The sequence below is a fragment of the Mastacembelus armatus genome, chromosome 24 (assembly GCF_900324485.2).
Source record: "Mastacembelus armatus chromosome 24, fMasArm1.2, whole genome shotgun sequence".
NCBI classification, from domain to species: domain Eukaryota; kingdom Metazoa; phylum Chordata; class Actinopteri; order Synbranchiformes; family Mastacembelidae; genus Mastacembelus; species Mastacembelus armatus.
Genome location: NC_046656.1, coordinates 11,708,185 through 11,734,539, shown reverse-complemented (window position 1 = coordinate 11,734,539; position 26,355 = coordinate 11,708,185). Strand labels below are relative to the sequence as shown.

The 26,355-nt window shown below is 39.9% G+C and overlaps 2 protein-coding genes across 5 annotated transcripts in view; one reads left to right on the top strand and one right to left on the bottom strand.

The window, feature by feature from the left end:
* Positions 1-18,862, bottom strand: part of nbas (NBAS subunit of NRZ tethering complex) — a 146,092-nt gene extending 127,230 nt beyond the window's left edge. For 2 of the 4 annotated variants that reach the window (XM_026319344.2, XM_026319342.2), the window contains exons 1-15: positions 18,653-18,862; positions 18,180-18,231; positions 17,991-18,027; positions 16,658-16,735; positions 15,912-15,959; positions 14,828-14,871; positions 11,441-11,574; positions 9,909-10,042; positions 7,619-7,717; positions 5,793-5,931; positions 5,628-5,693; positions 5,402-5,530; positions 4,907-4,970; positions 4,241-4,434; positions 577-852 (exon numbers count right to left, since the gene is read on the bottom strand). In XM_026319344.2, coding sequence (XP_026175129.1) covers positions 577-852; positions 4,241-4,434; positions 4,907-4,970; positions 5,402-5,530; positions 5,628-5,693; positions 5,793-5,931; positions 7,619-7,717; positions 9,909-10,042; positions 11,441-11,574; positions 14,828-14,871; positions 15,912-15,959; positions 16,658-16,735; positions 17,991-18,027; positions 18,180-18,231; positions 18,653-18,745 — 1,587 coding nt within the window. In that variant the 5' untranslated portion in view covers positions 18,746-18,862. The remainder of the gene's footprint in view (positions 1-576; positions 853-4,240; positions 4,435-4,906; positions 4,971-5,401; positions 5,531-5,627; positions 5,694-5,792; positions 5,932-7,618; positions 7,718-9,908; positions 10,043-11,440; positions 11,575-14,827; positions 14,872-15,911; positions 15,960-16,657; positions 16,736-17,990; positions 18,028-18,179; positions 18,232-18,652) is intronic. The other 2 variants (XM_026319345.2, XM_026319343.2) reach the window with 1 other exon arrangement.
* Positions 18,863-18,972: 110 nt separating this feature from the next.
* On the top strand, positions 18,973-25,831 carry ddx1 (DEAD (Asp-Glu-Ala-Asp) box helicase 1). Its single transcript, XM_026319347.1, has 26 exons — positions 18,973-19,066; positions 19,159-19,210; positions 19,369-19,432; positions 19,512-19,541; positions 19,661-19,757; positions 19,913-19,960; positions 20,089-20,172; positions 20,324-20,407; positions 20,510-20,586; positions 20,680-20,752; positions 20,854-20,930; positions 21,021-21,135; positions 21,284-21,422; positions 21,655-21,715; positions 21,867-21,965; positions 22,093-22,182; positions 22,625-22,813; positions 23,007-23,058; positions 23,203-23,349; positions 23,482-23,573; positions 23,663-23,735; positions 23,860-23,932; positions 24,056-24,098; positions 24,184-24,279; positions 24,825-24,945; positions 25,100-25,831. Exons 1-26 carry the CDS (start codon positions 19,051-19,053, stop codon positions 25,228-25,230), a joined length of 2,223 nt encoding a protein of 740 aa, XP_026175132.1. The 5' UTR covers positions 18,973-19,050; the 3' UTR covers positions 25,231-25,831.
* The last annotated feature ends 524 nt before the right edge of the window (positions 25,832-26,355 follow it).

Here is a 26,355-nt window from a genome sequence, read left to right as displayed (position 1 = left end):
TGAGATGGAAATGTTTTCCAAGTATTTGCCAGTGTGATATTTTGACCTGATGATGAGGAGAACAAGATGAAAAGGTGAAAGGTCAAAGTGATTGCTAATCAATCTAAGGGCAGCAAGAATACTTGCACAAAAATTCATGACAATCCATTAAGTTGCTGAGACATTTACTCAAACTCACATTTGTGAACCACATAGTGGCACTAGCGGAAAAGTCAGGGGCTCACTAATGTCATTAGGATACATCCTCTGAGAACCATAAATAGCTGTACTAAATTCACTGAATAAATAAATATTTCAGTCTGCATCAAAGTGGGGAACCAACTGACTATCCATGCTAGGATGGTTAAAAATAACTGAAAAGGCTAAAAAACTTGACCTTAAAATCTGCTCTCAACTTTTCGGTTTCATTTACTGGATTATCGAGGCCATGGGGGTTTCAGGATGCAGACCTGCAGTTTGTTAAAAAGCAAGGATACGTAGCAAAGACACATTAAGCTCTATAAGAGAGATTAATCATCAGCAGGTGCATATGAACACTGATGTTCCATTCATTTACATGTTGTGCCAGGGTCCTACCTTCCTCTGATATAGTTCCTCTGGTGTTGTTGACCTAAGGCTGACCAGACGATAGTTCTTGATGACAGTGCGGGGGCGTTTGCGTGGCGGGGCGAATCGCTCCATCTCCGTCACATAATACAGGCCCTGCTTGATGTAGCCAAAGTAACGGGCTTTTGCTGAGGACTCGTCGTCTGAGTCAGAATCTCCTCCATCGTCGCCCTCATCATCATCACTGGTCCCACCAATCAAGTTGCTCTCCAGGCGCCCACGCTTCTGGGCCTGCCTGACCTCACACTGTGGATAGAAAAACATAGCATTATGAATGGGATAGAGGAATAAAAATTTAAAAAAAAAAAAAAAAACAGTTAAAGATGGAAGCAGAAGAATTAAAGAACTCAAATGAATCCTCCCAAAGAATTCATGTAAAAATGTAAGAATACAAATACACAAGTGTTTTAAACATAACTTTCAATTATACTGCAAACATATGGCTCAGAAGTGATCATAAAGCCATGGTTATCTTTTTACATAAAAATACATCTGTCTTGTTGGCCAAAATAATAAAGTGAGGGCTGTAAAACAAAACAACTATTCCCAGTGATTGAGCCTGTCAGATTTATGGCCTTTGCCTAGAATGACTTTCTGATGCTAAGCATGGACACTTCTTTGCCAGTGAGAAGTGATAAATGAAAAATGAAGCACACAATGCAACGCAGCACTGTCTAGCTGTGCTTAAGCTGGTAAACACACTTAATTTCACGCCCTCATGCCAGATCAGCAGGCTGTCTGAACAAATAACAACAGCTATGTCAAGCTGCTTGACATAAACTCTAAATCTAAACTGTCCAAAGCAGTTTCTTCAGCTAATCTTATCCTCTAATTTTGTTTCACTTAGGGACAAATGATTATGCAATCTTTCATGCATGTGCTGTAGCCCTCATATTTCATAGAAATGCCCCTGTGGGTTTTAGCTCATGAGAGAAAACTGCTGGCCTCTCCAGCAGAGCTCTGTTGCCGGCCAGGGGTTATGAAACATTTACCACCTGTAAAACATTAAGCGCCTTGATCAATTAACAACTGAGGCAGCTTCCATTGTCCTATGCTAATACACTACCCCAAAATCATCACCTGCATTAGGATGCACATGTACTATCTGTCATAAACACACAAGGTTACATTATGTCACATCTGTGAAAGTGTAAACACAGAACAAGCCCTATGTTTAAGGGGATTTCAGCACACACTCAGCTGTAGATACAGCTAGAGGCGCCCATCCTCCACTCCATGCTGAAGCAGGCTGATGAAACCTTTCCCAAACATTGGCAGCTAGCTGGTGAAGACATTTTCTCTCTCTCAATGCTATCAGATAAAATAATAAAGAAATGTGAAGGACTGAAATAAAAGAGAAGGGTGATGTGATAACAAGGTCTTTGTGGGGGGATAAAGAAGCTGCAATACATATTTCGTCATCACACTTTTTCACCACACACACATACTTATACTTCTATCATTATGAGGACACCCATTCCCTAGACCCAAACCATAAACTTAACCATCATAACTAAATGCCTAACCCCAATCCTTACCTAAACCTAATCCTAACCTTAACCCTAAAACCAAGTCCTAACACCCAAACAAGAGACTGAAAAAGTGAGGACCAAACAAAATGTCCTCACTTTGTCAAAATGTTCTCACTCTGATAGAATTGGTCATCACAAAGATAGAAGTTCAAGTAAATACACACACACACACACACGCACACGCACGCAAAATCAGTTGGCAATAAAAATTATATCATAAATCAATGCACTCATGTCTTTTTCCTGGCACTGATTTTATTGAATGAACATTTAAATGACCTCAAAAGAACTAACATCCCCATAGCTGATATACAGTGGGTACGGAAAGTATTCAGACCCCTTTAAATTTTTCACTCTTTGTGTCATTGCAGCCATTTGCCAAAATCAAAAAAGTTAATTTTATTTCTCATTAATGTACACTCAGCACCCCATCTAGACAGAAAAAAACTTTTTGCAAATTTATTAAAAAAGAAAAACTGAAATATCAGATGGTCATAAGTATTCAGACCCTGTGCTCAGTATTGAGTAGAAGCACCCTTTTGAGCTAGTACAGCCATGAGTCTTCTTGGGAATGATGCAACAAGTTTTTCACACCTGGATTTGGGGATCCTCTGCCATTCTTCCTTGCAGATCCTCTCCAGTTCTGTCAGGTTGGATGGTGAACGTTGATGGACAGCCATTTTCAGGTCTCACCAGAGATGCTCAATTGGGTTTAGGTCAGGGCTCTGGCTGGGCCAGTCAGGAACGGTCAGAGTTGTTCCGAAGCCACTCCTTTGTTATTTTAGCTGTGTGCTTAGGGTCATGGTCCTGTTGAAAGGTGAACCTTCGGCCCAGTCTGAGGTCCTGAGCACTCTGGAAGAGGTTTTCTTCCAGGATATCTCTGTACTTGGCCGCATTCATCTTTCCTTCAATTGCAACCAGTCGTCCTGTCCCTGCAGCTGAAAAACACCCCCACAACATGATGCTCCCACCACCATGTTTCACTGTAGGGATTGTATTGGGCAGGTGATGAGCAGTGGCTGGTTTTCTCCACACATACCGCTTAGAATTAACGCCAAATAGTTCAATCCTGGTCTCATCAGACCAGAGAATCTCATTTCTCATAGTCTGGGAGTCCTTCATGTGTTTTTTGGCAAACTCTATGCAGGCTTTCATGTGTCTTGCACTGAGGAGAGGCTTCCGTCGGGCCACTCTGCCATAAAGCCCGAACTGGTGGAGGGCTGCAGTGATAGTTGACTTTGTGGAACTTTCTCCCATCTCCCTACTGCATCTCTGGAGCTCAGCCACAGTGATCTTTGGGTTCTTCTTTACCTCTCTCACCAAGGCTCTTCTCCCACGATTATTCAGTTTGGCTGGACAGCCAGGTCTAGGAAGAGTTCTGGTCGTCCCAAACTTTTTCCATTTGAGGATTATGGAGGCCACTGTGCTCTTAGGAACCATGAGTGCTGCAGAAATTCTTTTGTAACCTTGGCCAGATCTGTGCCTTGCCACAATTCTGTCTCTGAGCTCCTTGGGCAGTTCCTTCGACCTCATGATTCTCATTTGCTCTGACATGCACTGTGAGCTGTAAGGTCTTATATAGACAGGTGTGTGCCTTTCCTAATCAAGTCCAATCAGTTTAATTAAACACAGCTGGACTCCAATGAAGGAGCAGAACCATCTCAAGGAGGATCAGAAGAAATGGACAGCATGTGAGTTAAATATGAGTGTCACTGCAAAGGGTCTGAATACTTATGACCATGTGATATTTCAGTTTTTCTTTTTTAATAAATTTGCAAAAATTTCTACATTTCTGTTTTTTTCTGTCAAGATGGGGTGCTGAGTGTACATTAATGAGAAATAAAATGAACTTTTTTGATTTTGGCAAATGGCAGCAATGACACAAAGAGTGAAAAATTTAAAGGGGTCTGAATACTTTCCGTACCCACTGTATTCCTTTTTTCTAACTCTGTGCACTCTAAGATAGGCTCCAGACTCAAGCTTTCTGTGGTTGATGTTTTGAAAATGGATGAAAGGATGAAAAACAATTGTGCACTTTTTCATAATATCCCTGAAATACTTAACTGCACATGCATACCACATGCATACCACTCTTTATTTACCTCCAAGCTGAGGAAGCCCCCGTCATGCGCTGCAGTGACTCGAGGTGAGGGCTCGAACCATTCGCAGGATTTGCCTAGGAGGTTGCGGAGCGTCCTGACTGATGAGACGGTAACGGAGCCAGAGCAGCGAGCCAGAATCAAGACATTATCACTCCACCAGTTCACATCCACCAGCGGGTAGTACTGCTCCTTATCTGAGGCAGGTATGGAGCAACATAACGTAAGCGCAGTTACAGATCATATGCTCTCTATTAATTTTCCGACTAGCTTTCTTCCTCTAGGTGTTATTTACAGATGTGGACATATTTATCACTTGTCAAGCATGAGATGAAGACTTTTACATGGATTACTCCATACACAGCTGTCAATGCTAGTTAAAAAAAAAAAAAAAAAAAAAAGTCTGTCCAAAAACACCATACAGCAGCACTAACAGGCATACTGTACACACAGAGACATACAAGCAGTTATGAAAGCACAGAAATGCTCACAATCACAAGCACAGGCACTGAAGGAGAAAAATTCTTGCTGGCCTTAGCATATGGTGGTATGTCTAAATAACTGTATAATTCAAGAATAAAACATGTCATGGATCAATAAAGTGCATCCAGTGTGCACTGCTGTGTCAGCAACAAGATTGGATTTCTTCAGTCATACTGGCCAAACTACCTTTTATCTTCTTCCTTCTCTCCAGTGATGTTTTCCACTCTGGGTTGATCTCCTCAAATCCTGGCTGCAGGGAGGGCCGAGGGATGGAAAGACCAAAAAAAAGAGAATGTAAGGAAATAGGAAAAGAGGGGGGGAAAGGAAATTAATCTTCTAAACCTATTTACACTTACAGCATACACACACACAGAACCTCCGTCAGCTCAGACGTGCGATGAAGCAGAACATACACATACACTGCATAAATCAGCAAAACATACTGCAAAGTTCTCCCTGAGCCACCTCGCTTGCTGTCTAATGGCAGTACACACTCTCTCCAGACACACACACGCATACACACACTCAGAGAGAGATTACATTAATACAGTCAGTCAGGCATCTAATTTACAAAATATTAGCAGGACACACACAACTGTAATGCACACAGATTTATTCAATTCTGCATAAGCAGAGTCAAGCATGCAAACACACACAAACACACACGGATCAGAGGTGTACCTGTTGGCCTTGGCTCCATGTGGTCCTCTGTTTGAGGGAGGGGATGTCCCAGAGAGACAGACGACCAGAGAAGTGGATCACAGCCAGCAGAGAACCATCGGGACTCAAGCTCATGCGGAATACACCGTCCTGGACAGCACAAATGAAGAAAATAAGGAAAATGCTCCCTTGTTCTTTCAGAGTAAACTTTTAATGAGTGAAAACAGAAAACTGAGGGTCGTAATACCTTTTCATCAACTTGTTTTGAAAAGAATCTGAGACTAGGGATCTTGAAAAAACCTCTCTTCGGATTCTAACAGACAGCATATTAGGTGACAAGAATATTTTTTGTTAGATTGCATAGATAACTTTGCATGACCATGTGTATGGGGTATGTGTGCGGGGGCCTCACCGTATTGAGATCGTCTTCATAGCTGGTGACCTGCTTGTAGTATGGTGAGCCAGACAGAGACCTCCAGGCTGTGATGCCACAGCAAGAGGCCTTGGATATACTGTTATCCCCCAGTTCACAGCCTCCCACCAATAGCAATCTGAAAAATAAGCATGCACACACACAAATACACACTGATGGTTACCATCTACATGACTGCGCCCCCAACAGATCATTTAGCACTGCATAACAAGCACAACAAATTAAGGTGATTACTGTGAGGTCACCGTTCAGCCTGGGTTCAAATTGGGATATCAGTGAGGATTCGTGCTACTGACGCATCATTTGGCAAAGTGTGGTACTAAAAGGTAAAACTGCAGATGGAATCAATGAACTAAGACGCAAACAACGCCACAATGACCACACTAATCTGTAGGCCTCTTGTTGCAGTAAAACTGAACAGATACGATGCTGGTCAGGAACTCAGGATCAAGGTGTGGATGAAGCAGTGCTGTTCAGTTCAACACTGCCCCCTGGTGGAAAGAAATTAGATATTTAGTCTGAACAAAAAGCTGAGAGTGAGTTTGAAAACTAATGGAAAGCATGGACTTAGTAGCTCATGTGTTTAATAAACCACTTTTTTCCTCTATACTGTGATTAATGGTTTCATTAAAGCAGATGCTAGACCACTTATAGCATCCTTGATGCACATGTGCATATACATCTATGCATGCAGTATATTAATTACAGCTGCAGTTCTGATAACGAAACAATCACAATGTCAAACTGCACATCTGGAAACATTCTTAGGTATTTGTAATCCCATCAGTGCACAATAAAATGTAAAATATATTTTCATTCATGTACAGTATTTTCATATGTTCAGCTATTGAAATATTTATATAATTTTTTTTATGTCAAGGATTTCACCTTGTCTTTTTCTTAACTGTATCCTATTCTCTCTGTTGCTGACCCAGTTTTCACACAGGGATCATTAAACTTTCATCTCATCTATCAGTTGACAGAAGCTGTCAAAATCCATTAAGCTGCCAAACCAAGCTTCACCAGCCAAACTAAATCTAGTCTATGCAGAAGCGTTCTGAAAACTAAGGTCACGGGGTGTGAGCCAGACATAATTAACCGAAACCTCTGAATGCTACATAGTGAAAAAGGCCAAGGACATTCTGCCAAAGCATATTCCTGCAGGTACTCCATTAAAGTGATTGCTTCATTTATTCCTGAGTAAGCTCCTTGGCCCCATTCCATAATGTACCATCTTATGCCCGTGCAGGAATGTCTGTATAAGAAACAATCTCTTCTTCATACTCATTTTCTGGACATACAGTCCCACACAAGTAACCATAACCTTTCTGCAAAGCTACTTTATACAGTTTCAGTTGAAGAGCAGTGTAATTCAAAAAAACTCAAAACTTAGTTCAAGCAATGTAATCAATACAATCTATATTTACAAGCATATTGCCCCTAGATGTCAAATGATGAAAGTGTTGGCAATCACTCAGCCACTTTCAAATTTAGATATTTAAGCTGTACATGGCATCACATAGTACCACTGGTACTGGATGAAAATTGATTCAAAGGATATATGAAGATGCCTGAATATAAATGTATGAAAAACGTACTTGATGAAACACTGTTCTAGTATACATAGGCTTGTGCTGGGGTAGCCACAAGAGGAAAAAAAGGTGAATGCTACAGGCATTAATTACCCTGATATTGACAGATTACACTCTAAATGTTTGCATAAATATTCATTCCTCAAAAATATTTTTGTTTCAACTTTAATTCTACAAGCTATGATGTTGAATTATAATCTACATCTTACTTACCGGTGTCCTGGGTGGTAAATAGCTGAGGTGATGCCGTGGGAGTAGTGGGCCGAGAAACTGAATGTGTGGTTCTCTTGGAAGTTTTGATTGGTTCCAACACTGTGGAGGGGACGGGTAGTCACAAGAAAAGTCACAATTGAACTCTGGCACAAAAACAGTCAAAACACAAACACGTACAGCAGAAGATGTTAATGACACAACAAAACTGTTTTGGGGAAGATGACAAAGCAATTTTAATCCCAGCTGCAATTAAACGGAGACATGGCAAGATATATAATATAATTTACGTGGGCAATCTAAATGAGACTGGTACTAGAGGAGATGTGTAATTTGTGTTGTGATATTTCACTGGGGAAACTATAGAAAGAAGAAGAAACTGAGATTAAAAAAGGAAAGAAAATAAATGAAAAAGCAGAGAGATCTCTGGATTCCCACAGTTCAACTTCATCCAGATATTTGGGTGTTTATGCCAGAGTATAGCAGTTGTGTGCATGTAAACACACACACACGCACACGCACACACACACACGCACACTGGCACAGAACAAGAGAGTGACAGAGATGACTTACTGCCATTCTGAACTTCTAATTCAAAGTCCTGGAGCGACAATATTGGAATACAGTCATTGGAAGAGGAAGAGTGAGTATAAACCCCATACAGAAAGTGAACCCTTTAAAACAAGCCAGCACTTTAAGAGTAAATCTGGTTCAAATGTCTTCTGTGTCTTAATTACAGTACATCTTCACACACACACACACACACGCACACACACACGCACACACACACGCACACACACACGCACACACACACGCACACACACACGCACACACACACGCACACAGACTGATGGCTTCAAAGGCAGCTAACACTGTTTATCTGCCTGTGATAGAAAAATAATCCTTCTCAGCAAACATCACAATGCATGCAGAATTGAAGTGAAGTCGTGATGCACAGGATGTCATCTGATCGAGATTCAAAACACATGCATAATTTCATCTTGCGTCTTGGTGTGTCAGCACACTGAGGCTGGGTATGTCTACAGTAATCACACAGAATGGAATGGGAAAAATCGCTGAAACAATGCCGCATTAAGTAATGTTAAACTTAAAATAAAAGGTTTGGCAGAATGAAAGAAGCACACATGCAGCTCCTTCAGACAGACACGCACGCACGCACGCACACACACACACAAACAAATCATGGTCCTTTAAAGGTTAGAATATACAGTACATGAATTTAGATCATATGATAATAAAGTAGTTCTGATTGGTTTTGGTCGTGAGCTGCCCACTGAAAAATATCTGAATGTCTGCATGTGAGATGTTGAATGGGAGTTGCAATTTAAGTTGAAACACTTAAGCAGCTGAAGTACTGAAAGAGCTTGAAGGGTTTTTTGAAGTGCAAGAGCCAAAAGCAGCAGAAATCAGTTAAACTGCAACTGCTGAAAATATTTCGTGAAAGTGTGATACATGAAAGCGGCAAAACCTTAGTTGAATCGTAAATAAGCACTTGATATTGAGCTGAAGCTGAAGTGTCTGTTGGTATATAAGGAGTGAGAGTTATGAAATGTCAGTTTTTGAGCTGTCAGTCATAGTTAAAAATTGAACTGGTGATGCCGGTTGAAGTGAAAGTCCTGAAAGAAAGTTAGCGTGTGTATAACCAGGAAGATGATATCAGCTGAAGTGTAAGCACTGAAAACATAGAAAATCATATCTTATCAGTTGTAAGTTAGAAGAGCTGAAGAATCGTTTATTGTTGTTTTCTTCCCAAGGTCCAAACATCTGAGACCCGAGGTATTATTCAAGGCTTACGCATTAAAAGGTGTTGAAATGGTAGTTAAGGAGAAAGCGATGTAAGCAGTTAAAACGTTCAGCTGAACATTTGAAAGCATCTGGGTTGTGGTTTAAGAAGTTGAAAGCATTTGAATAGGAACTCATTAATGCTGTCCAAATCTGTCAGTTTACACTTACATAATAAACAACGTTAAAGATTTTTGTTGAACTTGAAGCAATGTAGACAGCAGAAACTGATTGAGGGTGCACATTCCTGTAAAGCTTGTAATACACAGCACATGCATTTAAATCTGAAGATAATAAAGGCGCTGGTTCTGGCTGCCTTCATGACCTGTCTACCTGAAAAATCTCAGTAATGGGATAGTAATTCACCCTTATTTATAGTGTTTTCATATAGATTGGATTACCACCATAGGCCATTTATTGTAATTACAATTCTGTGACTAATAAGAAGTACATGGAGAAGTGATATTAGTCGAACAGTTTTGTCTCTCACCTGACTAGATAGCTCTTGAGACCGCCACCATACGTGATAACGAGAAGCTCAGCCAACCACTGAGCACTGGCTGTGTACTCCAGGAAGATGAGGCCTGCCACTGCACAACTGAAATCCCCAGGAAAACTCACCACCTGAATCAAGACAAAGACAAAATAGAAAGTAAGCTGTATTGTGAAAAATCACATTTGTAAATGGGTGCAGAAATCAAAAGGCATACAGAGATATGTATAATTATCTAGCTAGTCTGTCCACCCCCCAAACAAGTTTTTACCAGGGCAAACAACAAAGACACATCATAGCAGTAGAATCCATTAATCAACATAAAACAGAGAAGGGAGTTAAGGAAAGTAACGGGACAAAGAAGGTAAGGAACAAAGGATAGCAGGCAGAGTAAGAGAGAAACAAAGTGGGAGAGATGGGTGAAGGAGTCAGGATGATTCATCCATGTACACCTGTCAAAGTTTCTTTTTTATCATCTCCTCCAGAAATAGCAGCAAGTCACCAGTGTGTGCACTTAACAGTGCTAAACATGACAAACAAGACAGTGGAGCAGGGGTTGCTGGTGTAAGTGTGCAGACACACTGCAGATGCACAACAAAAGACAGCTGCACTAAAGGAATGTGGATAACGAACTTCAAAAGAGGTGTATAGCTGGGGAGAAGGATGAGTGTCTGCGCTCATCGTCTCTGACAGGGAAGAGAGAGGAGTGAAAGGATGATGGATAGAAATGAAAGAATAACGATATGTGACACAAAGAGGGCATTAAAGTGAAGGGGACTGGCAGATGGACTTGAAATAGTAGCATATTGAACGACAGACATGCAAGGATGAGAGAAATGCTAGTGGACAGAAGCAAAGAAGGATCTAGGAAAGACTGCGGGAGCAGCAGGCATGTGAAAAATTAAACAGGGGTTGTGACGGAGATGGCGAAAATAGTAATAGGACACTGTGCACAAAGAAGGGAGAAAAAGAAACAATGAATTTGAAAGCAGGTCTGACAGACAAAGAGAGCACAGACACTGGCTGACAAGGAGATGTTTTCATCAAAAGGGAACAGGCAGCTCAAAGTGCCCAGTAAATGTGTGTTACACTGAAACAGCAAAGCATGGCCCAACTATTCTCTGGATGATGAATCCTAGTTACAAATACAGTCACATACGCAGTAGCATAGTATCACCTTATCAGAATTAGAAAATGGTTCTTCCAAACTTAATTTCTGTCCTTAAAATCAGCTTTTTTGATACATTACAAATTCTAACATACATAAAAAATGAAGAATAAAGAAATGAATATTAGGTGCAACATATGGTAACTGAACCAATCCTCTGTGAGGTAAGAAAATATTCAATACTCAGCAGAAGACAAATAAATATTTCCATATGCTAATCACTTAATAATCAGTTAATTATAATTAGATAATTAGTATCAATGCATGCACAAAAAAAACAAAACAGTCTAATACAAAAGGCAGCCTGAAGTAGGAAAGGGCTTTTTTGATGATGTCAAAGAGGTGGGATTGGCGTGGTTACCGGCGGGATGACAAAGAGTTCGCTGCCAATGAGGTCGAACAGGCGCACAGTCCCAGTGCTGTCGGCGTAGGCCAGCAGGGTGCAGTCATGGCTCCACGCGACCCTTCGCCACTGTGGGTTTGGGTCCTTCGGCACTGTAACAACGTGGGGAAAAAGAAAGAAGATGTGAAAGCTCATACAAAGAGAGAAAGAATGACAAAAGATTCTGAGAGCCAGCAATTGCTTATTAAGCCAGATGAGGAAACTCATGAATAATCCACGGTGTTCTGTGGTGCGCCGATGATGAATACAGATGGGAGAAGAAGGATAAAACTAACACATACATCAACAGGCTGATGTCTGAGGACCTGTCCAATTCATCTATGAAAGATAGTTAGAATAATTCATCTCAATAATTGTCTCTCACAGATGTGCTCACACACTTTCACACAGTCATGGTGAGAGGGTGTAGTGAGTTAAAAAAAAAAAAAAAAAAAGGCAGTAAGAAAGAGGGGAGGAGAATGGAGATCATAAATTTAGCTTTTATTGAAGTATAGGCTACTGTTTCACCAATCTGCTGGCTCAGCAGTGCTGTGAGTGTAACCATATCGCTGTGACAAAGCACATCCCCGTCTGCTGGCACTTTCCCAAGTTCTTGCTGTCATATTTCTGTCTAATAGAAGAGTTGGGGCAGTCTGGCAGGTCTCTGATCCGCAATCTGTTTTGAATACCTACATATTAAATCACATTATAGTCATTTTTTTTTGTACAAGTATGTACAATCTGTGTATGTCGAGTAGAATGTTTAAGTATGCATACAGCTAGATACGACATTTATTATAGTCTTAGATTTTTGCATTTGGAAAACAGTGCGAAACATAATATGCCACCATGGGTGCCGTGTCTGCGAAGCAATAAAGTTATGAAAAGGAAGTTATGTTTTTGTTGATATCACATAACAGTGCTATTGGCGTTTATTGTATTGAATTTCTTGGCTGAGGAATGCTGCTGCAAACCCTGGTGGGCAATACTGCAAACGAATGGAGGCGTCGGATATTGTATGACTAGAATTTTAAATGAAGAACAAAGGGAAGAAGTGGGAGGCGAGACAGACAAAGAGAAAGAGAGAACAGGAGAAAGGAAGGCGCTGAAAGAGAGAGAGAAATGACTCTGGCACCCACTGAGAGAAATAATAGCTCCCCAAACTTTAAGGCCTAAGTGTCAGAGAGCACCTCGGGAAGTAGGCGATTTAACACACCTTTGAGACTCTCAGCTGAGGTGGAGCAGACAGGAACATGGAGCCATTATGAGAGCCATAGGTACCAAGTGTGTCCTCTGTTCTCTTCTTGTTATTTTGGCTCTTTTGCTTTTCATTTCCATCGTTCACTCTCATACTGCCTCTGTCTGTCTCGCCTCACATTATGAATTGCATACAGTATGTTGTTCTGCGGCTGAGAGGGCTCCATTTCCACATAGAAGGCTTTTTGGGGGAGCTGGAAAATTAAATGCTACTGTCCTGTTTTTTTTTTTTTTCTTCCTAGGAATGGTGGGAGTGGAAGTTGTGGAAAATTGCACTCGACGACCCAATAGAAGCCTTCTATCTAAGCCTCGCAGATGCATTTATCAGAGCACAACACTTATGAATTATGTACGGGGGTGGAGACGACTCCACTGTAACAGGAGCAGACAGGGAGGGAGGGGAGAACGAACGCAGGTGTGGCTGCGCCAAACACGAACATGCACTAGGATGCATACACACAAGCGCACGCTAGAGCAAAAGCACGGTAATGCGCACGCACACACGCGGGCACTCCTCCATTAAAAGCAAATGCCATTAAAGGCAGGATCACAGCAAAATCCATTAGGAGAAATCTCCGTGAAATGAAATGAAGTAAAAGTAAAATGAAAAGAAGAGATGAAATGGAATGAAAAAGAGAAGGGAGGCTGGGGTTTACACAGGCCCAGGGGCTACTGTTATCCACACTATGAACCATTAGAACAACAGCCCACAATGGCAGCTAGCCAGAGCAGAACAAATATACTGCGAGAGAAAGAGAGACAGAAAGAGATAGAAGGGGTGGGAAAGATGTTGAAAATGTGATAAAAAATGTATTCAATAAAAAAGGGGGGGGGCAAGACATAGAGAGAAAATACTGTCAAAACTCACGCAGGTTTCATTCTGGATTTTTTACTCAGTTCTTGATATGTGAGCAAATATATAGGCAGAAAATGTGAATAAAAACAAACTCAGGGAAAACATTTGCATTTCAAATCTTTTGAAGTGCATTGACAGTATCACATATTGTGTCTAAGGGGAAGACTGCTTGGTTAGCATGTCAGAAAAGTAATCAATATTCGAATTGAAATGAAATGCATTACAGATTTAAAATGCTTTAAAGTGCTTTAAACTACATTACTAATAAACATAAATGCTCTCAATTTTGTTCAATATCACTTTTAACTTCTGAACTTGGAGAAAGGTGGGGCCTTATCAAGTTTAGACAGAACACAGCAGGCCAATTTAATTTGATTTTTTTTTAAATCAGACAGCCTGAGACTGCTTTAATAGAGGCAGTGTAGGGGATGAAGATGATTATCTGTGTTACTGTTCACAATCTCTCTCACTCATTCCAATTAACCGCTATGGTCGATATGTCTGTTTGAAACAAACTCAAAGTAGGTTTGTACAAACACAGGCATGCAGTACACTCTCTTCACACACACACACGCAGATACACAACTAAAGATAATACAAATTGAACTCACTGGATACCAGTCAAACCTTAGCTGGACCCTGGATACCTGCAGCTACTGAGACACATCACCTCTGTGACTTTGTAGCTGTGTCCAAAATAATTTCCTTTTTATTGCTCCCTGTGTTAACACTCACTACAATAGTTTAGTCTATAATGATGAGTAAAACGAGAACATGTATGAGTTATTTATGCATGTATTAATGCATCATTTGTGCAATTTTTCTATTTATCATGAACATCATTTTAATCATTATATATGATTTTGCAACATTGTACTAAAAACTGATACATACATACATAATAAAGCATATTATTACTTTAATTTTGAGAATAATATCAATTATATCAATAATAATTTAATTATATTATATTTTTTACACATGCATCAGTGTAAATCAATTGAAACCACTGTGTATAGTACAAGGACAAACACCAGTTTGTTTTTTAGCACTCCTAGATCAATTTAAAAAAAAAAAAAAGGCATACCACATAAAGACCTGCAATTGAACACATTACATTGACTGTACACAACAATAACCATCACATTGAAAGGATAAATGGGGTGTTTAGTGAGGTGAGCTGTGGGGGATTTAGCTGTCATTTGCTCTAAACCACAGTATGTGAATGATAAAAGAGGTGGAAAGGCTCTTACCCTGGCACTTCCCAATGACTGAGCTAAAGTCATCTTTCACAGACCTGAGGAGCAAACACACACAGAAAACGTGAAAATGTTGCGACAACAAGGATACACACATATGACCTGGTACAAGGTGGGTTTATAACAGCCACTGATTGCCTGCCAACTAAAGTAGCTCAATGGATCAAGCAGACAGACCCTTGAGAGAAGGCAGTGTTTAGACAGACTCTTAACAGAGCTCAGTGGATAAGGCCTTGAGCTAACTTAACACCCACTCACACCAACTAATGCCATGAAGAAAGGCTATAAAACACTGTGATTAAACAACCGTAGTGTGAACCAAGGACACAAGAGAAACTCACAATATCAAGTTAAGGCATAAGTGGAGACACTTGATTGCGCTCGATTACAACAGTTCAACCACAGCACAGTGAGTATGAAAATGACTTCCGATTACACTGAGGGTCAAGAGTAAAACAGTGCCAAGGCTTAGCAATAGTTGCCTCTTGTTAGCCTCTGGAGAGCAAGGCATATTTGTATACCTGCTTCATTGCTATTGATTTTCATTTCAATTTCGCTCCATTTAAAACATTACATTGTGTCAACAGAGCACATTGCTGAGTGAGTACGTTTTCTCCATGTACGGGGGAAATTGGATTTGTGTCTGAAATTAACTGCAACAACTCAAAATAACATACTCGTGTGCTTTGTTCTCTTTTTCTATTACACACACACACACACACACACACACACACACACACACACACACACACACACACACACACACACACACACCTGAAAACATTTCGAAAACCTTGGTATTTTCAAAACATTAATGTTCAGTTTATTTTGTCTGAAGTAACAAATCAGTGCCACAAAAGATATCCTGAATTGACTCAAAAGAGAGGCTGATTCTGTTCTTACTGACTGTACCAAAAAAACAAAAAAAAAAAAAAAACAAAAAAAGACTTCAGTCTTTGATACCAGCTGAGACTGCTCTTTTTAGGGGGATGTGATAAATCACCCCATTAATTAAAAGGTTCTCTATCACTTGCACACACAGAGTGCCTCAAACAGCGGGATGGAGTTCAATAATTACCTAATCTCCACGCACTGGTCCTGAACCACTGCCAAGAGTTTGCCATTACTGTGGAGAAAAACAAGAGAATGGTCACAGGGATAAACAAACAAAGAAATGAGAGAAAACACATTTAGAGCAGACGGTGAGAGGAACAAATGGGGAAACAATAAGCAAACAAATGTCATTACCAACAATATAAATCAAAGTAAGAGATGAAATAAAGACCGTCCAAGACAATTAAAGAAAAAAAAACACTGGTGGTAATGAAGAAAAAGTGTTTTGTGTGTATGAATGGAGGGGGGGGGGGGCAAAAATCATTTAAAGTTTTAAACAGAGCAAAGATAGTTTTGGAGGGAATGAATGAGAGAGAAAGATATAAGGGCAGAAAGTACCAAAATGGAAGGATCAGGCACATCAAACTAATGGATATCCACAGCATCAATTGACCACGCTTAACACTGTCTTACACGGCTGAATCAATAGTCAATTAAAAACTGCCTTTCTACTTGGTTTGCCTGTTGTAATGAGTACAATTAAATGATTGGTTGAGGGGATGCACAAAGGGAGAGAAAACCAAGAGGAGCAAAGGCTTCATGCGTGTCAGCAACAAAGTAGCACACACTATTGATCACTAAGAGACTGTGTGTGAGTGTGAGTGTGAGTGTGTGAGTGTGAGTGTGAGTGTGAGTGTGAGTGTGAGTGTGAGTGTGAGTGTGAGTGTGAGTGTGAGTGTGTGTGTGTGTGTGTGTGTGTGTGTGCTGCACCTTGCAAGCACCAGCTGCCAGTTGATCTGTTTGTTTGCCAGGCGGACAAGACCAGGGGGAAGAGATGAGCTGGAGGGGCTAAAGTTCACAGATTCACACAAACAAAACAATCAGAAAATGAACATGCTCGAATGGTTGATAGCTGGTGAGAAACAAAAGTTCAAATGGCACAGAAACTTTCTTGCAAGAGTTTCCCTTTTAAGAGCTATTCACAGATCTGCTGAGAACAACTTTTACTAAGGGACAGAGAGAACTCTGCTTAAACAAGAGACAGGGCTGAGCTCCATTGATATGGATGAAATTACATTCAGAATCAATTTACTCACTGTGTCAACAGGTGACTGGTCAGTGTCAAGTGCAGTGAAGTAAAACAATCAATATATAAAAGGAGCAGTTAAACTAATTTAAGTGAACTAAACAATTTAAAATAAATGAATACAAATATTAAATTTTGATAAAAACCATATTAAACCAAAATGTTACAGTAAAGCTGTATTAAATGCAATTTAAAAAATATTATTTTTGAAATAATTTTAATAATATTCAATTAAATAAAATAAATCTTTAGTTAAACTTAATTGATTAATTAAATGCTTTGTGAAAGTCTTAGACCAATAACTTATGAGTCTTAAAATCCAAACTGACAAACCTGTTTACCAGTCAAACCAGAGTCAAACCAGTTTCTCCTGTCAGCCATTTTTGTGCCACATTTAGCCTTAAGCTGTTCGTGAATAAAATGCAGCTCTACAACTCTAAAGGTATTTGATTTACTATTTTTGTTTTTATTAGTCTCAGTAGTGCTTTCCAGTGTAATGTTATTCTTTTTAATGTACCCATCAAATTTAGCTCTGGCACGTTTGTTTGTTTCCACTGTAACGTAATTTGGAGACTGATTTTAAAAGTCATTTTCAATGTGTTTGCACTCCACAGATACATTCTATTACAAAGTATAGTTGATACCAGAGAAGCAGCCAAGATGGTGTTTTTGATACAAATACATATTATTAATAAAACAATTACCTGTTTGGTGATAGCAAATAAAACTCTGGATTTTGTTTTCATCCACTAAAAAACAATGCAGTCTAAGAACCAGGCGAGGCTGGAGGAGTTCCTAAATATTTAACCAGGATATTGATGGTTCTAACTAACCACCTGCTGAGAGGATAAGCAGGTCCTGATGCTAGACAGCATTATAGACTCCAATGCAGGCTACATCCAGCAAATGGAGCAAATGAAAACAGATTTTAAACAAATTCTAACTGCTATAGGTTGTTATATTGCTAAATGTCACAAGATTTTTTATCTGGACATCTCATACTAATGATCAACTTACCTGTACCACAGATACTGTAGGATCAAGCGGAAAGGCCCTGTAGGAAACTCAAAATAATTAGTATAATTGTGGTAAATGTGTGATAATGTCACATTCTCAATTAAGATCACAGAATATGTTAAATATAAGAGCATTTTAGAAGTCGTTGAGAGAAACCTCTGAATTTAGCTGCATAGTGTCACAACTTACCTGTCACTGCTTTTGCAATGAGAGAAGTGTTGTGCTCTTTGCTCCCTCGCAACTGTAAATATTAGAAAGTGGCAGGTGTGTTTATTATTCATCTATAGTTCCCCCTGTGGCATGGGTAACTTAATGTTACCTTATAATGTTTAATTAGGTTTGACTGTCAGGACACATATTCTACTAGGTGAGCTGAATGGGCTGAAATGTGCTTTCTAATGAAAACTCCGTACGTGCAAGGGTAAGCGTATATTTACGTAAAGCGGTGCAAAACAAAATCCACACTACAGTAAGATAAGATGATGTTTAGTAAACTAACAGCATCTGTCTATGTTTTTGTTTGTGCTACGTGGCTTTGCGTGGCTGACCCCATGAAACTGACGTTAGTTGATTTTCATTTGCCTTTTTTTTTTTACAAGTACACAAACACCCAATGCCTACACAGCGGGTTAAAAATGAAAAGAAGTGGACGTCTGACTAACCTGAGTGTCCGTCTCTGAGGGCCATTCGGTAATAACAAGTAAATCATACAAAATGTTTTCATCTTCACCTTCTATCGAGATTTCTTCAGCCATGTTTAATTAAACCAGCTGTCTACGGCAGCCTACACGGGACCAAAATAGCCCAGGGTACCGAGCTGAGAAACTGTAGTGAAGCGATCAGAAAAAATGGTTTTATGATCTACCATAACTTTGTATAATGTTAAAATCACATGAAAATATATGCGCTACAACAAATCGCTCCCACATTTATGTACGACGTAAAATTTCAATTAATTTCACGACGTTACTCCCGATCCGGAACTAATGTTATATAGTCTACGGAAACATCCTGCTGGACACGTTTCATATTACATCCGGTTGCACTTGAAGCGGCAGTAATGGCAGCGTTTTCTGGTAAGGATCATTTTAACTACGTTGTGTTGACGTGGCATTTGTAATATGCTTTAACACCAAGCTGGAATCATTAAACAATTCTTGTTCGACAGAAATGGGGGTTATGCCTGAAATCGCGCAGGCTGTGGAAGAGATGGACTGGCTGTAAGTCCCTCAGCAAACCTCAGACTAGGCTGTTTGCCTGATGTGCACATCAATAATATTGATACAGTATTGACAATATTGCTGACTCATCCATGATGTTGTTACATGTTACTCAGCTGTTGACATTGAAGTGGTTTATTTCAATCGCTGGATTTCAGGCTACCAACTGACATCCAGGCGGAGTCTATTCCCCTCATTCTCGGCGGAGGAGATGTACTCATGGTAAGGTTGCATCTTTGTCTGTCTGTCTCACTCACACGTTTTGCAAATCAAGCATTATGTCTAATTTTCTTTTTCGCAGGCAGCAGAAACTGGAAGCGGTAAAACAGGAGTAAGTATTTTAACCGCCTCACAATTTTAAAATATGACTTCTGCAGTTTTTTTTTGTTTTAATTTGCATTTAAATATCAGGTCAAACAGCATTAAAATGCTAATGTTTCTCTTCTTCAGGCCTTCAGTATCCCAGTGATCCAGATTGTGTATGAGACCCTGAAGGATCAACAGGAGGGCAAGAAGGGAAGGGCCTCTATCAAGACTGGAGGAGCTAGTGAGAATAACTTAATATGTTTATGTGTCTATGTGCTGGCTGACATAAGTATATAACCTCATACAGAAGACTCTGGTCTATATGATCAACTAAGGTCATTTTACTGTAAACAGGTATGTTGCAAATGTTTGCTATGATTGTGTGTTTTCTTACAGTTTTCAACACTTGGCAGATGAATCCTTATGATCGTAGTCCAGCCTTCGGTAAGAACAGTAAAACATGAATAGCACATTCAGGCATCTGAGGATAATCTTTTCTGTATGCAACAGCACATACTCCAGCTTTGTTCTGTTACCTCTTCTCATTGGCACTTTTGCTTTTACCTGTTCAGCAATCGGTCCAGATGGACTGTGCTGCCAGAGCAGGGAGTTTAAAGAGTGGCATGGCTGTCGGTCAACAAAAGGTGTCAGTAAAGGTGTGTAATGTAACTGGAATTGGACCTGATCGAATTTCATAACAGAATACATGCATGTCAGAGGGAAGAAACAGAGCAGAGTAATAAAAAATAAAAAAAATGAGAGCTTCATCTATTTTTTCCGAAAGTGACCTGTCCTTTCTGTTTCCAGGGAAGTACTACTATGAGGTAACCTGCCATGATCAGGGCTTGTGTCGGGTTGGCTGGTCCACCAGTCAGGCAGCACTTGACTTGGGTATGTTCTTCTACTCTCCGTAATCTCCATACTGCCAAACGGCTAAAATAAACTCTCAGTAGAACAATAACTCAAATCCTGACTTCTTTTCTCCCTTTATAGGAACTGATAAGTATGGTTTTGGTTTTGGAGGAACTGGAAAGAAATCCAATAACAAGCAGTTTGACAGCTATGGAGAGGTAACAATGAGTGGGCATGGCAATTAGATATGTTTTAAAAAAACTGAAGATAATTTTCATATGTTTTCTCATTGTAATGTTGCTTCCTTGCAGGAGTTTACCATGCATGATACTATTGGATGCTACCTGGATCTAGACAAGGGCCAAATATCCTTCTCCAAAAATGGTGATGTCTCAGCAGTTATATATTATAAAACATTTGAAGTTGGTGATAAACAAAAGTTGCTTATGTTTCTTTCCCCTTTTGCTCATGTTTTCCACTACCAGGTAATGACCTGGGTTTGGCTTTTGAGATCCCTCAAAATCAGAGAAATCAGTCTTTCTTTGCCTCCTGTGTACTCAAGGTAACACTGGAGAGCATTTAAAAATAACTGTAGAAACAAGCAGGTGCTAGATTTCCACCATAATGGCTTTTTTGTTTATTGGTCTTCTAGAATGCAGAGCTGAAGTTCAACCTTGGAGGTGAAGACTTTAAACATCCACCTAAGAATGGGTTTATTGCCCTGGATCAAGCGCCAGAGGGTCACACAGTCAAGTCTTCACAGACAGGTGTGTGGATGCAGTCTCACTTGAGGTGTAGCTAGACAGTATGCTGAAAAGAAAAATCTGCATGTAATGGTGAGTTAAAAAGTATGACTTGAACAATGTTATTGATTGATTCCTTTTCTGAGTAGCTATCTCTCTTCTTTTTGCACAGGCAGTGCTAAAGTCAGTCAGGTGAAATCATCATCCAACGCACCCAAAGCCCTAATCATCGAGCCCTCTAAGGAATTAGCTGAACAAACTCTAAACAATGTCAAGCAATTTAAGAAATATGTGGATAACCCCAGACTCAGGTAGATTATACCAAGTTGGCACAAATAGCACAAAAACTTATTTCTTTACTGAAATATATAGGCTCTAAAATATTCTTGCAGCACATTTTAAGTGTTGTACTTTTTTCCAGAGTGAAGCATTTGCTTGCATTTCCCACTATATTTGTAATTTCAATTTGAGACCAGCAGATGGAACCAGTGCTCAAGTAAAAATGCAGGCAGCAGTATATAATTTATCCACCTCTGAATGCAGGGAATTGCTGGTGATTGGTGGTGTGGCTGCCAGGGAGCAACTTGCTGTCCTGGAACAGGGGGTATGTGAAATGTACTGTCTCCAAACAAACACTCAATTAGTTTCAATAGCTGTTCAATAAACAATTCAATCAGTTTTTATTAACAGGCCTAATTTTTGCTCTGTTGCTCCCCATTCATTGTTTCTACCCGGTGTCTACCTTGGTCCATCAGGTTGACATTGTGGTGGGGACACCTGGCAGACTGGATGACCTCATATCCGCTGGGAAACTGAGTCTGTCCCAAGTCCGCTTTCTGGTCCTGGATGAATGTGTATGTACTATAAATCTGCTGAACTTTAAAAAATATATATCCTAGGTCCAGTTATAGCAAATGCACAACTTGTCTGCAGTCTAAAATGTGCAAATACCAATTTTTAATTCATTTTGTGTGTCCTCAGGATGGCCTTCTGTCAGCCGGCTATACAGACTTTATCAGCAGAATCTATAACCAAATCCCACAGGTCACGCCTGATGGCAAGAGACTGCAGGTAATACTAATGTTACATTGCATATGTAACAAGAACACTTTTTGTGACAACTATAGTACTTAAAAATGTGTTGAACAGCAATGTAGGCATAATACACTACATTTTAAATTAAAAGTAAGTAATTAAGTAGTACTTAAAAAAATATTTACTAAAATACTTAGTACTACTTTTTTAAAGTGCTGTAAAAATCCACAAAAATCATCTTCATGTATGCATTTCTTAGCTGTGTTTTTTAAAATAATATGAAAGTTCAGTAGAAAGACCATTTGTGAGGCTACACTGTGTGTGTGTGTGTGTGTGTGTGTGTGTGTGTGTGTGTGTGTGCGTGCGTGCGTGCGTGCGCGCGTGCGCGCACGCACACACACATGCGCGCGTGTGTGTACGTATGTATATCTGAAGGTGATTTATATGAAATGCATTAGTAGACTTCTGTTTCCTCCAGGTGATCGTGTGCTCAGCCACTCTGCATTCATTTGATGTGAAGAAGCTGTCCGAGCGCATGATGCACTTTCCCACATGGGTGGACCTGAAGGGGGAGGACTCTGTGCCTGAGACTGTCCATCACGTTGTGGTGCCTGTCAACCCTAAGAACGACCGTCAGTGGGAGCGCCTGGGCAAGAACCACATCCGGGTGAGTCCTGCAGGCTGTGCCACGAACACACATTATAGGAAATGGAGCATTCATATCAAACGTTATAAAGCAATGTGGTCAAAAATTTGGAATGTTTCAAAATTAGTTGAAAGAATTAATCACTTTCATTTAAGCTAGTATATTGTTCTGTCTTTTTTTTTTTTTTAATTTGGAAATGTTTTTCTCTGTGCAGACTGATGAAGTCCATGCCAAAGACAACACCAGACCAGGAGCCAATTCTGCAGGTAAGATGCAGTAATTAATAACTTCTCAAATCAAGTCTTTGGACATCTTTAAAGGTGACATAAATAAAAAACTGGATGTTAAAATGACATTTTCCTACCACCTATAGTTATGAATGAGGCCTCATTAGCAAGAATGTGTTTTAGAAATGTGGTCAGAAGCCATAAAGGTGCTGAAAGGCGAGTACACAGTGAGAGCCATCAAAGAACACAAGATGGACCAGGCCATCATCTTCTGTCGCACCAAGATCGACTGCGACAACATGGAACAATACTTCATCCAGCAGGGAGGAGGTAGGAAACGTTTGTGCCATTTAGGTTGTACTTGTCATCTGTCAAAAAAACAGAAGCTGTGAATCTGTGAGCCTTTTTTTGTTCCTGTGATAGATTCAGAGTCCTCACTCAGTATGGGTCTCTCTTCTTTAGGTCCAGACAGTAAGAGTCACCAGTTTTCTTGTGTTTGTCTCCATGGTGATCGTAAGCCCAATGAGCGAAAAAATAACTTGGAGCGTTTTAAGGTGAGAAAAAAAAAAAAAAAATATTAAATAGTGCTGTTTGATTACATTTAATCAGATTTTCAGTATTTTACCATGTTTTGTTTTTTCAGAGAAAAGAAGTGAGACTGTTGATCTGCACAGATGTTGCTGCCAGAGGAATTGACATCCACGGAGTTCCTTATGGTAAGAAACAGTTATTTGACAATTACATTACCTGTTCCTATGATCATTAGAGAACACTTTGCTGTAGTTTATATATGTGCATATCAGTTTCTCACAATATTCTTTTTTTTTTTTTTTTCTTCAGTGATTAACGTCACCCTGCCAGATGAGAAGCAGAACTATGTCCATCGTATTGGCAGAGTTGGAAGAGCTGAGAGGTAAACATTGGCATACTGAAGCACATCTATAAGTCTGTATGGTACAGCTTGGCAAATTATTATTTTAGCATTATTTATGTTCATGTTTCAATTTAAATAATCTTGCTTCCTTTTACCTTACAGAATGGGTCTAGCCATCTCCTTGGTTGCTATGGAGAAAGAGAAGGTAGGTTTGATACTTAGTTAAAATGTGTAGTATGTTTCTATGTGTAGTTTTTCTTATATTAACAGTTTACCATACTTACATACAGGTTTGGTACCATGTTTGTCCGAACCGAGGCAGAGGTTGCTACAACACCCGATTGAAGGAGGATGGAGGCTGCACCATTTGGTACAACGAGAAAGAGGTGAACAAAGACAGAGACACAAACTGAATCAGTCTGAGTCAGCAGTTATTGCTCTTTGAAGTGTGACACTGGCCATGACTTAAAGTGGCTTGATAGGCAGCAGGTTTGGCATTTTAGTATCCTGAGGTTCAGAGCACACATACTATGGATGTTTCGCAATTCCATTAATTGCATCCATGTTTCCCCAACTTCTGTCTTTTCCCTGTCTTAGTCCAGGCCCTGTAAGATACAAGACACCCACAAGCAGAGAGCACAGGAAAGGTGTTTTACCTGACATGAGACATGCTTTCCACTGATCCTAAACATGAAGCATTGAATGACAATCTGATTTCAGATAAAGGGGTGTGTCAGTGCGTAACAGATTTTCACGAAGGATACCCTTGGCTATAACTCTTCCAGGCAGCCTCCTCCTCAAGGCTGTAATTAGAGCTTTGGCACATCCTTCATCATGCTCCTGACCGGGAATTGGGAAACACCCAATGACTTTATGCCAAACCCTTTATCATCCCTGTTTGTGTCCTTTTCCCCTCTTCTTTTAATAATAGCTCCTGTCAGAAATTGAGGAGCATCTGAAGTGCACCATCACCCAGTGTGAGCCAGACATCAAAGTCCCTGTGGATGAGTTTGATGGAAAGGTTACCTATGGTCAGCGCAGGGCACTGGGAGGTATGTGTGACGAAAAGAAGGAAAGAAAAAATGATCACTGATTGTGACATGGCTTTCACTAAAGTATCTAGAATTATTGCATTGTTGCAATGAGCATTATAGGAAACACAACTATAAACTGTTATTGCACTAACAGCTTGTTAATCTTGCATAGGTGGAAACTACAGGGGTCATGTAGATGTTCTGGCACCAACAGTCCAGGAGCTGGCTTGCCTCGAGAGGGAAGCTCAAACCTCCTTTCTGCACCTGGGGTACATGCCAAACCAGCTGTTCAGAGCCTTCTAAAACACAACCTCAACTAGCACAACACTGTAGGCTGCTGACAGAGATAAACAAAAATAGAACAGTTCTGCATCTTGCATCAATAGGATACAAATTAAGAAAGCAGCAGTGTGCAGTTGTTATTTCAAGGTTGTGTTCCACTCTGACATCAATACATAAATCTAATTTTCATGAAATGTATATTAAATGGTGTAAAAATTGCAAAGTTACATTAGGTATGCCAAATTTTTCTGCAGTCTTCATCTAGAAGACAATTGAACTCCTGATTTCTGTTCAGTTGTGCAATTTAGGCTAACTTCTTTGAAAGTTTAAAACCTGTCAGCACTCAGCATGTGGACCTGTTGAGACCGTTACCCCCCTTTTTTGGAGGGACCCCATCTCAGAGACCCTCACATCAGTGGACTGCAAGAATATTAGAGAACTGAAGCAGTGATAGTTATTGTGAACACTGATGCAAAAACTTCATTTATTAGAGTTTGTGTTTTCTTTTCTGATAGATGGCACCTAATGCAATATTTAAGTTTCCTTATGGAGTAATAGGTTTAAAAAAATAATGTATTTAATGGACTGTTTTGTTTTCTGAAATAAACTGGTTTCCTGCTGAGTTTGGATTCATTTTCTTAGCTCACACAATAGGTTAATTTAAACAATTTTCTAACTGTGTGTGTGTTTGTGTGTGTGTGCTTGTATAGCTATCTTTATGAGTACCATTTTTAGCATATTTCTATCAAAGTGAGGACATTTTGATACAGAACATTTTCCTGGTCCCCACTTTTTTCAGACTCCTGTTTGAGGGTTAAGACTTCGTTTTAGGGTGTCCTCACAAAGCTAGCTATTCAAGCATGGGGTGGGGGGGTTATCGTTAAATCTGTCGTTATTTCCTTAGTAGAAGAAACGAAGCTGACTCTCCAACGGAAGACAAAAAAAAAAACAAGAAATAAGGTGAAACAGTGACCGTGTGATGTTAAAAAGTGAGTAGTACAATTATTCAGCACATATAAGAGCAGGCGTTTGTTGTGTGACGTGGCTGGTATTGTAACTTTCAGAAGCAAACAACTGTAGTGTCTAACAGGGAGGGGTCTACAACTGTCCACAGTGTGTAAATCGTTTACTAAGTATTCGTGTCAG

Bases quoted from the DNA above. Each gene is read 5' to 3' on its own strand.
- ddx1 (XM_026319347.1), top strand. The intron at 23,059-23,202 runs GTAAGATGCAGT...AATGTGTTTTAG, and splicing joins ACCAGGAGCCAATTCTGCAG to AAATGTGGTCAGAAGCCATA. The intron at 24,946-25,099 runs GTATGTGTGACG...AATCTTGCATAG, and splicing joins TCAGCGCAGGGCACTGGGAG to GTGGAAACTACAGGGGTCAT.